General features: G+C 41.0%; 1 protein-coding gene across 1 annotated transcript in view; it reads left to right on the forward strand.

Annotated features, from left to right (window-relative positions):
* The window catches only part of LOC127580533 (diphosphoinositol polyphosphate phosphohydrolase 2-like), a 51,312-nt gene that overhangs the window by 23,265 nt on the left and 13,206 nt on the right, over positions 1-14,841 (forward strand). The window contains exon 2 of the mRNA XM_052034123.1: positions 4,256-4,366. Within this exon, the coding sequence (XP_051890083.1) occupies positions 4,256-4,366 (111 nt within the window). The remainder of the gene's footprint in view (positions 1-4,255; positions 4,367-14,841) is intronic.

Here is a 14,841-nt window from a genome sequence, read left to right on the forward strand (position 1 = left end):
ACATAATAGACAAATTTGTCATCTCACTCATCTTTGCTGAACCTTTTTTATATGGAAAGTTGTTGCATGCAAATTGTGCCTCCTATGTATGAAACACAAATGTATCAGTACTTCAAAAGTCTGAAGAATTATTCCTGCAGATGTGTAAATGGAATTTTGGCCATTGTAGTATATGGTTGATGTAGGGGCTGTGGTGCATCAAGTGTGCATTAAGTCATAGTTGTTATACAGCATGGAAACAGGCCCTTTGGCTCAACTGGTCCATGCCAACCACAGCATCCTCCCTGCTAGTCCCAGTTGCCCTTGTTTAGCCCATAACCCCCCAAGCCCCTCCCCTCCATGTACCTCTCCAAATGCCTCTTAAATGTTGCAATTGTACCCACCTCGACCACTTCCTCTGGCAGCTCATTCCAGGTACTTACTACCCTCTGTGTAAAGAAGTTACCTCTTGGGTCTCTTTTCCATCTTGCCCCTCTTATCTTGTATCTGTGTCCTCTAGTTATAGACTCCCCAACCCTTGGGAAAAGACTATGACCGTCCACTTATCCATACTGCTCATGATTTTATCTTCTTTGATGTCACCCCTCATTCTCCTACGCTCCGAGGGATAAAGATCCAGCGTGGCCAACCTCTCCTTTTAACATGGGCCCTCTAGTCCAGGCAGCATCCTTGGAAATCTCTCCAGCTTGACAATCTTTCCCATAACAGAGTAACCAAAACCATAACAATACTCCAAGTGTGGTCTCATCAATAACTTGTATAACTGCAACATGATGCCCAGCATGCTAAACACTGCCTCCACCACCCCGTCTACTTGTGCGGCCACTTTCAGCAAACTGTGCACTTGTACTCCCAGGTCCCTCTGTTTCACAACACTTGTACAGTGAACAGCAGGGCACTGACAAGACCTAGCCTGGTTTGACTGTCCTAAATGCATCACCTTGCACTTATCTAAGTTGAAGTCCATTCGCCATCCCTCAGCCCATCTCCCTAAATGATCAAGATCTCCTTTGCAATTCATTGTAACCTGCTTCACTATCAACAAAATCCCTTAACTTAGCAAAAAGTTTTTTTTTGCTGGACAGAAGTTACAATACCTGTATGAAACTCTAGTTCACCACGTTTACAAAGCAGGAGATACTTCTCAAAACAAAGCAAAATACTGGAGATCTGAAATAAAAATTGAGCTGGCTGGCAGTACTTAACAGGTTAGACAGCCTGTGTAAACACAAAAAACTCTGGCATTTGTTGAATGGCCATCCAATTGAAACACTAACAATTTCCCTCCCTGTAAATATTCCCAGCATTCTGCTTCACCTTTTAATATTTATAAGATGAATTATCTTGAATATTGCTTCTAACATTTGGAGGTGTTAATTTTTGATGTTTTTATTTTAATGTTTTAAGGCTTGGTTTTAATAATTAAAAATACTTAACCACTGTTTTAAGGAAAGTTCCTTCCTTATCTGCTTCCACCTGACTCCATCTGTCCATCACCCTTCACCCCTCCCTTGGTCCACCTATCACTTACTCCATCTTTCCTTTCTACTCTCAGTCCTGATGCAGGGTCTTGACCCAAACCATTGACAACCTTTCCCTCCACAAATGCTGCTCAACCTACTGAGTTTCTTCCAGCAGTTTTTTTTCTTTTGCTCCAAATTTCCAGCATCTGTCATCTCTCGTCTCAACGTTCCTTAATCGCCCAACCACCCTCAGCCCTACAATCCCTTTTGAAACTCAATGTGGTTGCCTAAATTTTGAGGAATCTCAGCAAGATGAAGCTCCGTGGGAAGACCGGTGGCAGGGTGCATTGCTGAATGAGTCATGAACTAACGAAGAACCAGTTCAGGACCTCTGACTGTGCACAAGTCCTGTACGTGCTGCCAGTTAAATGGGTAAATGTCAGTTGGTAGTTCAATTTTGCAACCGGTGACATTCACCAGCGTTGCAGGCTAAAGAGTCAAGTTGTGCGTGTGTAAATGATGTTTCTGTGCAACTTTTACATGCCTCACGCACATGTGGATTAAAGAGCTGCCCATATCCTATAAACAGCAATACTATTTTGGTGTCCATTCTGACGCATACAGTACCACAGCTGGTGCAATTAATACTGCCGTGATATAGGTAGCTTTCTATTTCAGTTACTTAAGCTAAACAGACTTGGTTCTTAATGCCTATTGACAATGGATGTTTTGTGAATAAGCAACTTCCATTTATGTAGTAAAAATGTGCTGAGACACTTCCCAGGCTGTTTGCAAGTTGGCAGGCTGTATGTAGTGGGGTGCTGCAGGGATCATTTCTATGATCTTGGCTATTTGCAATCTATTTCGATCAGGGACTGAGTGTAAACGTATCTAAGTTTTCTGATGTTATAAAGATGGTAAGTTGTGAGCAGGACACTTACAAGGGATATAAGCAGGGTACAAGAGTGAGGTATAATCAGGGAGATGCGAGGTAATCCACTTCAGTAGGGAGAACAGTCAAATAATTTTTTTAAATGGTGTGAGACTATTGAGATCTGGATGCCCTTGTACAAGAAATACAATTAGCATGCAGGTAGTACAACCAATGGAATACATTATTGCAAGAGTAGGAGGAGGACAGAGTACCAGAATAAACATTTTGCTGCAGCTGTAAAAGGCTTTGAGACCTTACACTGGGAGACTGGATGTTTTGATCTTCTTGTTTAAGGTGTAGTGAATGTTTCCTGGATGAGAAGCTCCTCCTATCCTGTGAGGAATGACCTGTTGGCATGTTTTCTCTGGTGGTATTTTGAACCAGAAGCAAGTGTCAGAACAAGGGGTTGACAATGTAAGAGTAAGATGAGAAAGAATTTCTGAGGGTTGAGATGGTTTGGAATTTCCTTACTTCGGATCTTTTTGAGGCTGAGGTTTTGTCCTTGACAGAAGAATTGAGGATTGAACAGAAGTGGAATCGAGGCCAAAGATCAGTGATCAAGATGGTGAATGGTAGAAGAGGCTCCACTGGATGGGTTGGCACATGTTGTGAATCATTAACACGTCTTGTGTTAATGATTCTCATAGCATCCAACTTTGAAGACCATGAAATGGGCAGACGCATGGCAGAAGCAATCTTAAAATGTGTGGCTGTTGCATTTAAAATATTAACATTTTAAATATGGTGTGGGAGTGGGGACACCGGGAGTGGTGAGTGCACCCACTTTCACAGGAGTTGAGATGGCTGTTCTTAAAGGATGGGAATGTGATCCTGACTTTATTATTGGACTGTAAGAATACAAGTGCTATAACATTGAGCTCTATTCTGGACGCTGCACTTTAGGAACGTGTTAAGGCTGCCTGTTAGGTGTAAAAGAGATCTGCTGTTCTAGAGCGAGGGACTATTGTAACAGAGCAAGGCTGGAGAAACTGGGATCATACATCTCCTTTAGGAAGGTTAAGAGACTTGATTGTTTATGATTCTGGTTTGGTATTGTAAACACAGATTAATATTTTCAGTAGCAGAAGTGTCAATAGCCAGCAAATACAGGTTTGAGGTGATTTGGCAAAAAAAACAGATGTGGCGTGAAAGAACATTTGTGTTCAAGGTGGTGTTATAATCCAAAATAAACTGCCTTTTAAAGGTTGGTAGAAAATGATTTGTTGATGATGCTTGAAAGGGAACTGGATGAAAGGAAAATATTCCACAGGACTGAGTAGTGTGCAAGAAAGGGGGACTCTTTTGATGATCTGCCAAGGCCACAATAGGTTGAATGAGCTCCTGTATTATTCTTTAATCATGTTGGTTACAAAGGCCAGTCGGTTCGCAATGATAAATGATCAGTAGAGAAACATTATCTGTTTTGACTTGACCCTCTATTAAGATTCTCATGGGTGTCACAGTGCAGCTGGTAAAGTTGGCCTCTCAGCTTATTTGTGACGCTTCCAGTTTTGTGCTAGAGTTGTTTTAACTTGGAAATTGTGTGGTATTATCTTGGAGCCAAAGGAGTCTTGGTTCTAAGTCTTCATTTCTTGAATATCTGGGTGGTAACAGGAACTACCTTGCAAATTTAGATTGATTATGAACATTGTGTCCCAGCACAGTGTGTTGCTTGGAAAGTCTTATCTTGCTCAAACTGACGACCAAGTGTGTATTTATTCAAAGCATTCAATTTGTGAGTGTTTCACCTCCCAGGATTCTGCAAAACGTAGCTGTCTTTGTGCAGTTAAGTGTAATAGGAGCACTGCAGCTTGTTATTGAGCATAAGTAGTCATTGTCTGTTTTACTTGTTCTACAGGTGCTTTTAGTCAGTAGTAGTCGCCATCCAGACCAATGGATTGTGCCAGGAGGAGGAATGGAACCAGACGAGGAACCAGGCAGTGCAGCTGTGAGAGAAGTATATGAAGAGGTTGGTACCTTTTCAATTTTTCTTTCTCCTAACTGCAGTTGTTTTCTGATAACCTTGTGTATCATTCCTTACAAAATGGCGGTTGACTTTGAAGACCTGTTACATCAGCTTTAATTTAGAAGCTTTCGTTCTGATCATTGGTATATAAGGATATGCTTTGTTTTAAGTGTATACAAAAATTTATATGAATGGCTTGCTTTAAAAAGGGTATTTCTTGTACATTGGCAACAGGTCACATTGGATGCAGTGATAATAGACTGAATAATTTGTTTCATTGTCTTACTCTGGGTTTATGCAGTGCTTCATGGGATTAACTGCACTGCAAGCCCCACGTGGGTAGCTTTCACATCAGTCTTGCTGGTTACCGTTAATGACCATTCTTTGGTAACGGTCAGCATGGCAGCATTAAGTGTACAAACTTTCCCTTTAATTCTTTGAGTGATGAAATCAGGAATGAGCTGCTGGTATGCTTGAATCTGGGTCTCAGAGGCCTGTTTAGTGAATCTATTAGTTAATTATCTTGCCTCCCATTAAATGTACGATCTTTGACACTTTAAGTCCTACCTTCCAACAAGTATCACTTGATGTTTACAGGACTGTTTATATCAATCAAATTATAATCTCATTTGGTAATTTCTCAAGCAGTGTTCCACCATGTGTGTTAGCCAACATACTTTCTTGTGCTATCTCCAGAATATCTCCTGAAATTTGAAGTTTTAACAAAACTGAAGATTAAAATTGTTAATGAGTCAAATTATTTCTGATGGGTTAAAATAGAACTCTTTTGCCTTCCGTGCTACAGTAGTTTGTCTGAATCAGCATAAACACTATTTAAGCAGAAGAATTTCTTTTGAAACTGTCAGTAGTTTGACATGCCTTCATTTCTGAAGAACTTTGCTTCCAGATGTGGATTTTACAGAAAAGTTCAACCAGAAAGTAGATTTTTTTCATTTAATGTCAAATTATATTGGGGAAGTGTGTATTTCATAATCTTAAGGAATTCGATAGTGGATTTCTCAGATCTAATTTGCTAGATGAAAATTTAAAGTTTGTGGACAAAGGTAAAATAGTTCTCAGTGCCCGTGATTGCAGGAGGGAACCAAATCACTAATTCCTATCTTTTCCAACTTTTACTCAAAAGTCTGTTTTAGGAAGAAGGAAAGACTGAGGGCAAAGAACTCCACATCTTAAAAGGAATTGAGATGGAATAAGGAATGTTATAAGATTTTTTGACAGTGGGAGGTCTAATGCACATGAATATTTTGAAGGAGCAGTTATGGATAGGAGCATTAAATATTGTATATTTAGAAAAATGTGCCCTTTAACAAATGTTTTGTAGTGGCTGAGAACTGGGAAAGATGAGGTGACATACTGACAACAAATGATATGGCGTTCCATATAGTCTGCAGCATAGAGACTGGTCCTTCAGCCTAATTGCTCTAATAATCCAATAAACTTCTCCCTACTTTTTTATGACTTTACCTCATCCTATCAGCATATCCATCCATTGCATTCCCCCTCATAGTTTTTATTTGTGGATTCCAATCTACAACACGAATCCATATGGAAACCTGTTCTTTTTTCCTTGGTTTGAAAGCAAGAACGTAGAGGGGAGGAGCCCTTGCTGATCATGGATTAGCCCAGAGCTTTCAAGAAGCTAAATGATTTGTTGACTTTAGATTTAATGAACCTTCTTGTGTAAAGGGTTTAATATAGTTGTGACTACTCAATGAGATGAATTCTGGTTTTTATATAAAAACAAACAGGAAGAGTGGGGTGTGGTTGAGATTGGAGAGACTGCACAGGATGTCACTGACTCTTGTGCACCTTTCATTGGGAATAAAACAGCATATCCCATCATGATGGAGCATTTTGGATTGTGGGGGGGGGGGGGGGGGTTGGGGGGAAGTATAGGTTACAACTACAGGTGAATTTTTTTAACTTCAGGAGAGCAGGGACAGTCTCTTAAAGATGGAGGAAAGTATTGTAAATATAACCTTATAAAATAGTGGAGCAGGGTTGAGGAACCAGTAAGGCCACTCCTAGTATATTCCCATAGATGAAATATGGCTTTATAAATATTGTAATCTACTCCTCTTATCTATGGCTTTTAAATTAGTGAGATCATTCATCTGCTATTTGTATTTTATACCTGCAAGGTGGAGCAGCTGGTTAGGTGCAGGTTTGTTTACTGTGGCTGCTAGTTTGTGTAGTTAATGCTACAATTAGAAATGAAGAACTTTTAAAGTATGGGTTACTAATTGCCTGTTAGATCTTTTTTCATAGTTTTATTGAATGCATTTAATTGTAAAGCTCTTATTTTCAAATCCTTCAGTCAAAATTTCATAAAATGAGGGTTTTTTGGTGCACTTATTATGCCATCAATACTGGGGGGGGGGGGGGGGGGAGATAAAAGTACCCTATGTGTGTAATGCAGTGAGGGATTTAAGGTTACTATTGTTTTTTCAATGACCCTAATTTATGTTCAAAAGCGCACCCAAATGTACCTTTTTAAATGTATTCAATTTCTGAAGTAGGATGAAGACTTGAGTTTTCATTTGCATTGGTAGAAATTTAAATTTTCTTTCTGCTGCTATTCAATTTTCAGCTTTTAGCTTGGGTGGTGTTCTATTCTGATGGTGATTTGATGTGTTTAAATACATCATGATAACCCTACTTGTTCTGCCTAAACATCTATCACAGAAGGATTTTAGGATTGGATTTCTCCCAGATGAACTCTCCCAGATGCTTTGAGTGGATGTTCAGACTTCTTTTACAAAATTAAGACCAGCCAGCTTGTATTTATGTAATGCTTTCCCTGAACAAGTGGTATATCAAAGCGTGTAACATGGGAAATGTGGTAGCAGCCAAACTATAATACCAAGGTTCAATACAGCAATGGTAACAGACAAATATTGGGCCGACACTGGGGAGAGCCCTGTTGTTCTTAAATAATTAAGTGGGATCTTTTGTATGCAGCTGAGGTGGCTGCCTTGATGTCTCACCTGAAGGATGGCATGTTCAACAGCACAACCCTGAGATGCTGTCAATGTCAACATGGATTCTATGTTCCCAAAGCCACAACCTCTGATTTGGAGGTGAGAGTGCACAGAGCAAAGTGCAGGTGTTGGCAGTGCGGGCAGATGGAGGAGTGTAGAGTTGTGAACTTGCAACAAAACCCTATTTATAATTGGATGATGGAATAGAAAGCTATGTATTCAGGTTTGCTAATCCTGCTAGGGTAGATCGTTTTGCAAGCAGTGTCACTAGCAAGGTTACAGTTGCAAGGCTATGTATAGATGGAGAATTTGCTTTTAACGTTGGAAAAATCTCCCCAGGTTCTTCACTGGAGAATTGTCAAATAAAATTTTAATCATGGAGTAATACAGCACAGAAACAAGTCCTGCACCCCACCAAATCCATGCCAACCGTCAAGAACCCACTTGGATTAATCCATGTTGTTCTCCCTTTATCTCTAAATGTCCCTCAGATTTTCCCACCCACCTGCACACTTGGGGCAATCTTTAGTAGCCAGTTAACCCACCCATCCACTCATCTACAGTATGTGGGAGGAAATAGGAACACCTGGGGGAGAACTCTCACATTCAGAGGGAACTGTAAATACCATGCACACAGCAGTGGAGGCCAAGGTTGAAGCTGGGTTATAGGAGCTGTGAGGAGGCAGCTTGCTTTACTTGCTCTGCCACTTGTGTATGAGGGTGCAGTGGGGAATTCAACTAAAATCTTGCTCAAAAAGGTATTCTTTATTTTGTACGGGAGATTTGTGGAGGGAATTCCAGGGCCGAATGACGTGGTAGCTGCAACTAAACTGAATTGACTAAATTCAGGGATGAGAATGAGTGTTGCTCCCTTTTAAAGATGTGTTGGGCAAGAGAATAGAGATGGGGAAGATGAGGTTATTTTTAAAAACAAAAGGTAAGAGCAGCTTAATAAAATGAGAGGCAAATGGAACAGGGAAATGAATGCAAGGACCTTTTGGATGGAATTGTTTATCACCATGCAGCTTCTGCAGTGATGACCAAAACTGCGACATGGAATGTCAATTGGTTAGTCAACCAAGACCAGGATCAGAGATGCCCAGGAGTAGTGCAACGTTGTGGTACGTTAGCTGTGAGGTACGATTCCATGCCTGCAATCTTGTCTGACTAGCCAAACAACAGCCTGACGTATAGCTTCCAATGTAGACACCGGTATCTACATGTTCGTGAGCCTGACTTTGTCAGGTTGACCTGCCCAGAGTGACTAGTGTTCAAGTTTGATAAGGTCAATGCCAGGTAGTCCTGTAGTATTTCAGCGTGGTGTTTCATTTGATACAACTGAATGACATTTTGGAGGGGAGGCAAAAGTCTGTCACATTGCTGGAGTCACTTGTAGGCTGGACAGGTTAAGGGTGGCAAATTCAATAAAGGATATTAATCAATGGATTTGTATGACACAAGGTGGTTTCATAATTTTATTAAACATCTATTTTAATTTTTCAGATTATTAACAATGTAAAATTCCCAGTTGCCAAGTTGTGATTAAGTTTTTGCCTCTAGATTTGTTTGTCCAGCTTTCATAGTTATTAGTCCATAATCTAACCACATAATCCAACTGTATGCCACTAAGTTTGGAATAATTCTAGTAACTCTCTGCTCCCATATATCTTTCACAAGGTGTGCTATGCACATGCAAAGTTAGAACTCATCTAAAGCATACCTGTAGCATAACTTGTATCCCTCAAAGTCAATCCTCCTAGATGTTGAAGAGCAGCTTTCCTTTAGCCATTTTGGTTCACTTCTGTATCTGTCCGTGGACTCTGGATTTCTTCTACCATCAACTACTTCTAATTGACAAGTTGGAAAGTGTGCTACTCAATTCTTTGATCCAGAATGGATAACCTTGTAGTTCTGCTCGCTCTCTCAATATATTAACATTGCCCTGTAATTTCAATGTTTCTATCAATACTGCTTGCAGAACGATCTCTCCTGGTATGATCAACAAACTTTAATACTCTTCAGGATGAAAATTCCCTCTTGGATCCCCTCTGAACCTACCTCTTAAACCCATGGTCTCTTGTTTAGACAATCCTACCATGGGAAGAGGATTCTGATCATCAACCCTGTCTACCCCCTTCATAACTTTGTATACCAGCATCAGGTCTCCCCTCAGCCTCTTCTTCTGAAAACACATGCAGCCTCTCCAGTCTCCCCTCACAACTGAAACACTCCAGCCCAAGTGACCTCCTGGTGATTCTTCCCTGTACCCTCCTTGCAATTGCATCCTTCCTGTTGTTTGTTGACCAGAACTGCACACAATATTCCAGATGTGACCTTAAATATTTTATAAACGTTGTAAAATAATGTCCCTGCTCTTGTATTCTTTGCCACAGCTGATGACAAATATCCCATATGCTGCCTTCATCATCATTTGCTGCCATTTTTGGGCACTCCCTAGGGCACTACCATTTGCAGTACGTTTATAGTCCAACCCTTTTTTGACCTTCCAGAATACATCACTTTGCACTTGTCAGAATCCTTTTTGGCTTGATCACTCAATTGAATAGTAAGTGGGATTTGTATTGTACAATAGAAATGTAACACTGAATTTGCAGAGGATTGCAATAGGATGAAGAGAGGAGTGGTGAATAGGGAAGAATGTGGATTAAATCCTTTGGTATCCTCTGTTTTGTATTAAAACATAATACAAAGAAAATATAAATCTTTGTATATATTACAAACGTGTTTACTCAGTGCATTGTGAAGAGTATGTTGTGTATTTTGATTTTCAGCTTTACAGTTGACATAATATTTAAGCTACACAAGTAGTGTACCTCTTGTACTGGGGACAATGAGCCTAAAGGATATAATCTTTTGTTGCAAGGAACTGAGCCTACCAATGTGCTGGCAAGAATATGATGGTCCAAAAGGCCTTTCCTGTGCCACAATTTTGGACTGTACACCAGAATAAACTTGTTTAAAAGTGCCTAAAAATTATTTTCAAGGAAATGATTTGAGGGAAACTAAAGGATAATGGATTTGTAGATTTACTCAGAAGGTTAATAACAATGACCATTCTTTCCCCTTTGTTTGTGGCACCATCTAATCTAATCTTTGAAATTTGGTTTTGTTCCTATGCATTCTCAGCCCTTGTCGGTGACACCTACATCCTAACATTTATTGCCAGTATGAGGTAGTAGTGAGCCACTTTCTTCAGCTGCTGTGACCCATGTGATGACAATACTTCCAAAATGCTGTTAGATAGGATGTGGTGGGATTAGAACCCATAAAATATAGGAGCAGAATTAGGCTGTTCAGCCCATTTGAGTCTGCTCTGCCATTCAATCATGGCTGTTTTTTTTTTAACCCCCATCCTCCTGCCTTCTCCCCTTAACCCTTTTATCAATCAACAGCCTATCAATCTCTGCCTTAAATACACCCAATGACTGGGCCTCCACAGCTGTCTGTGGCAACTAATTCCACAGATTCACCACCCTCTGGCTGAAGAAATTCCTCCTCATCTCAGTTTTAACACAACATCCCTTTTATTCCGAGGCTGTGCCCTCTGATCCTAGACTCTCCTACTAATGGAAGCATCCACTCTACCAATCCAGTGAAGGAATAGCAATGTATTTGCAAGTCAGGATGTGTGATTGAACAACAGGCAAATGGGAATGTCCAAGTCCTTCCAGATGGGTGTTTCAGGTTTGGGGGGGGGGGGGGTGGTGGGGGGGGGTGGATGTTGGGGAGAAAGTCACGTTGAATTGTAGATGGTACACTTGCAACTGCTGTATACTGGTGATGGAGAGATGGGATGCTATTCATCAAGCATGTTGCTTTGTCTTGATGGTGTTGAGTTTCTGTAGCGTAATGGAAACTGCACTCGTCCAGGCAAGTGGAGAGTATCTTGTCTCAGGCTATTTATGCCTTGGTAGATGACAGAAGGCCTTTAGGAAGCTGAGGTGAGTCATTTGCCAGAGAGTACCAACCTCTTTCCTTGATTTTATAACTGGAAGCATTTTGCATGGCCTTCCAGTTATGAATATTCTGTCTGGATGTCAATGGTAGGAGTTCTTGTGATGGTAGTGTTGATTGTTACTTGACCCCTCAAAGGTCCTACTTGGCTTGAACCATCAGGATAAATGCTGTCCAGGTCTTGCTGCCCGTGGGCAGGGCTGCTTCATTATTCTAGTGAGTCCATTCCAGGCTGAGACTGGAGTGGTAAGGAAATGGGGAACTTAAACATTTTTTGCACTTTTTTTTCATAGGGGGTTGGGGGGGGGGGGGGGTGGAATGGAAAACTACTCCAGACATAGTGGAGAACAACAGGGCTAGAATGAATAGGGAGCTGAAAAGCAGTGGTATTAGTTTTCTTTTTAAAAAAAAGTGTGGTAGAAACTAATGTGACAGAAAGCTGCCATATCCCCAGGGCCTAATGATAGGCATCCCAAGGATATGGAACAAGGTGGCTGTGGTTACAGTGGCTGTCCTGTTGTCATCATCCAAAATTCCATCAATTCCAGAACAGTTCCCACAGACAGGAAGGTAACAAGTGTCACCCTGCTGCTTAAAGGGTAGAGAGAAAATGGGAGCTATAAGTTAGATAGCCTGACATCAGTAGTAGGGCAAAATGTTAAAATCTATTAAGGAAGTAGTATCGAGGAACTTGAGATGATGGGATTGGAGATTGTGTTCTGACAAATCCTGAGTTTTCAGGTTGTAATCAACAAATAGATTGAGAGAGAGCCAGTGACTTTAAGGCACCACACAAGACACTTGAGCACATTGGATTGGGGTAATGTCCTGGTATGAATTGGAGATTGCATAGTGAACAAGACTGAAGGGGCCTGTTTTCATGCTCTGACTCTGAGAACAGTAGGAATTGATGTCATTTTCAGCTTGGGAGGTTGAGTAATGAGCAATCGGTGCTGGGGCCCCAACTGCTTGCAATCTGTCAGTGATTTTTTTTGAGAGGACTTGGTGTAATATCCAAGTCTGCTGATTCATACTTAGTACATTTCCTTGCAACTCAGGAGGCCATTCAACCCACCATGTCTCTGCCAACTCAGAGCAATGTCATTCCTTACTTATTTCCCTGTAACCATCTGTGTGTCTGACATATGCCTGTCCACTCTCCCTCTGATTTTTCCCTGCCATCCATACTGGGGATAACTTATTGTAGACAATTAACCTATAAACTGGTATGTCTTTAGGATGCAAAGTTGGGCCATGTGGAAGTTGCAGGGAGACTAGCAAGGATGTAACTGATGGGAAGGAATAAAAAAGTGAGATCTTTCACTTTAGCAGAGAAATATGGAGTACGTTTAAGTGGTGAAAGATGTTAGTTTTCAGAGGGACTTGGGAGTCCTTGTACATCACAAGTCAATAGGCAGGTACAGCAAGCAATGAGGAAAATAAATCATATTTTGGTCTTTTGAAAGAAGAGCTTAAGTATAGGAGTAAAGATGTTTTATTGCAATTAAGTTTGTGCCCTGTTGAACCACATCTGAATTTGGACAAGTCTGGTCTCCCTGTTGAGAGGGATACACTTCTGATGCAATGAAGCTTTGATCACTGAGATTGTGGGGAGGGGTATGTTTATCATGTGGGAATAGATTGGACAAACTGGATCTATACTCTAAGTTTGAAATCATTAGATAATCTCATTGAAACATACAAAATTCTGATGGCACTTGACAGCGTAGATGCTGTTGTGACTGGCACCAGGGGTCACAGTCTCAAAATAAGGGATCAGTCGTTGAGGGCAGATGAGAAGAAATTTCCCTACAGACAGTAGGTTAGTAAATATGAACATAATCCATTGGGTCCCTCAAGTCTATTCTGCTGATGACTTCAGTTCATCATTCTTGTCTGGTAAGTGCAACCTTTACAATGTCAATACCTCTGCCTTAAATGATATTCGAAGCCTCTGTGCTCACCTTTGAGGAATGGGTACAAAAGCACTCAACCCTCAGAAAAATATCTTTCATCTGAAGTGGATGACCCCTTATTTTTACCAGTGACCACCTAGTTCTAGATTCTCCCACAAGAGGAAATCTCTCTGCATCCAGCCTGTCCAGACCCCTCAGGATCTTGTGTTTCGATCAGGTCACCTTTCAGTCTGAATTCAGCAGAAAACAACTTGGCTTGTCCAACTTTTTCCTCGCAAGTCGAATTCCCATTTTGGGAACAGAACTAGTAAAGCTTCTTGGAGGAAGGTTTTATGGGATGATTTTTTTTCCCCCCCTTGTTTCCAGCACATTAACATTCTTCCTTGTATCAAACAAAAACCAGTGAACAGTATTCCATATGCAGTCTTGCCAGTACCCTTTGTCACAGAATCATAACCTTCTGAGTTTTTGTTTGATTCTAGGAATTTTTGTTAACATTCTTACTGTGCTTGCAAACTAGTCTTTTTGCAAATCACACAGATCCCTCTGCATCTGAGCTCAGCAATCCCTCACCATTTAGATAATGTATTTTTTTTAATTTCTTGCTAACGTGGACAGTTTCACACCTTTCCCACATTTCAGTTCATTGTGCCAAATGTTTGCTCAACCTATCTATATCACTTTTGTAGCCTCCATGTCCTCCTCGCATCTTACGTTTGCATCATCAGCATTCTTTGCAATTTTCTGCCGAAAGCAGCTGTGGAAAGCTCAAGTATGTTGAGGTTGGAGATGGATAGATTTTTGGATCTTAAGGCAATTAAGAGGTACAGAGTTAATGTAGGAAACTGGCACTGAGGTGGAAGATAAGCCATAATCATATTGAATGGTGGAGCAGGCACAAGGGCTGAATCGATTTACTATTTCTTGTGGAGGAAAGGTTATTGATTTCAGTTGCTGATGGCAATTAGGTTTAAGATACTACCTTGAGGCATCAGAAAAGATTTGCCATACAAAAGGTCATTGTGCCAGAACCTTTTCAGCAATGTCTTGTCTGAGTTAGCCCTCCAACAACAACAAATGTCTTCCTTTCTGATATGAAAGGGAAGATTTCTATTGGCTCCCATTGACTTTAGTTTTGTTGGGAGTACTTGAAGACTTCGAGACACAAGAGACTGCAGATGCTGGAATCTAGAGCAGCAATCTGCTGGAGGAACTCCATGGGCTGAGAAGGATCTATGGGTTGGGGGTAGGAGGGATTGTCAACGTTTCGGTCCAAAACCCTGCATTGGGACTGAGTGGAGAAGTAAGATGGCCAGTATAATGAGCAGTAGTGAGACAGAGGCTGGTGTTGGGGTTGCTGTTGATGAGCAGATTGAGGCAGGGAAGGGTCAAGTTGGCCGATAACCAATATGGTAAATGGAGGCAGACAGAAAAGAGGAGATGGAGCCAAGTAGGGTGAAGATGGGAGACGGTTGCTGGAGGGAGATGAGCAGGAACATACATCACTACCAGTGCTGGATTGGTAGTAAAGGAGGTAAAAATGGGAACCATTAGGGGAGAGGTGCATGGCAGGTGGAACCAGAAC

This window comes from Pristis pectinata, chromosome 19 (genome assembly GCF_009764475.1).
Source record: "Pristis pectinata isolate sPriPec2 chromosome 19, sPriPec2.1.pri, whole genome shotgun sequence".
NCBI lineage: Eukaryota > Metazoa > Chordata > Chondrichthyes > Rhinopristiformes > Pristidae > Pristis > Pristis pectinata.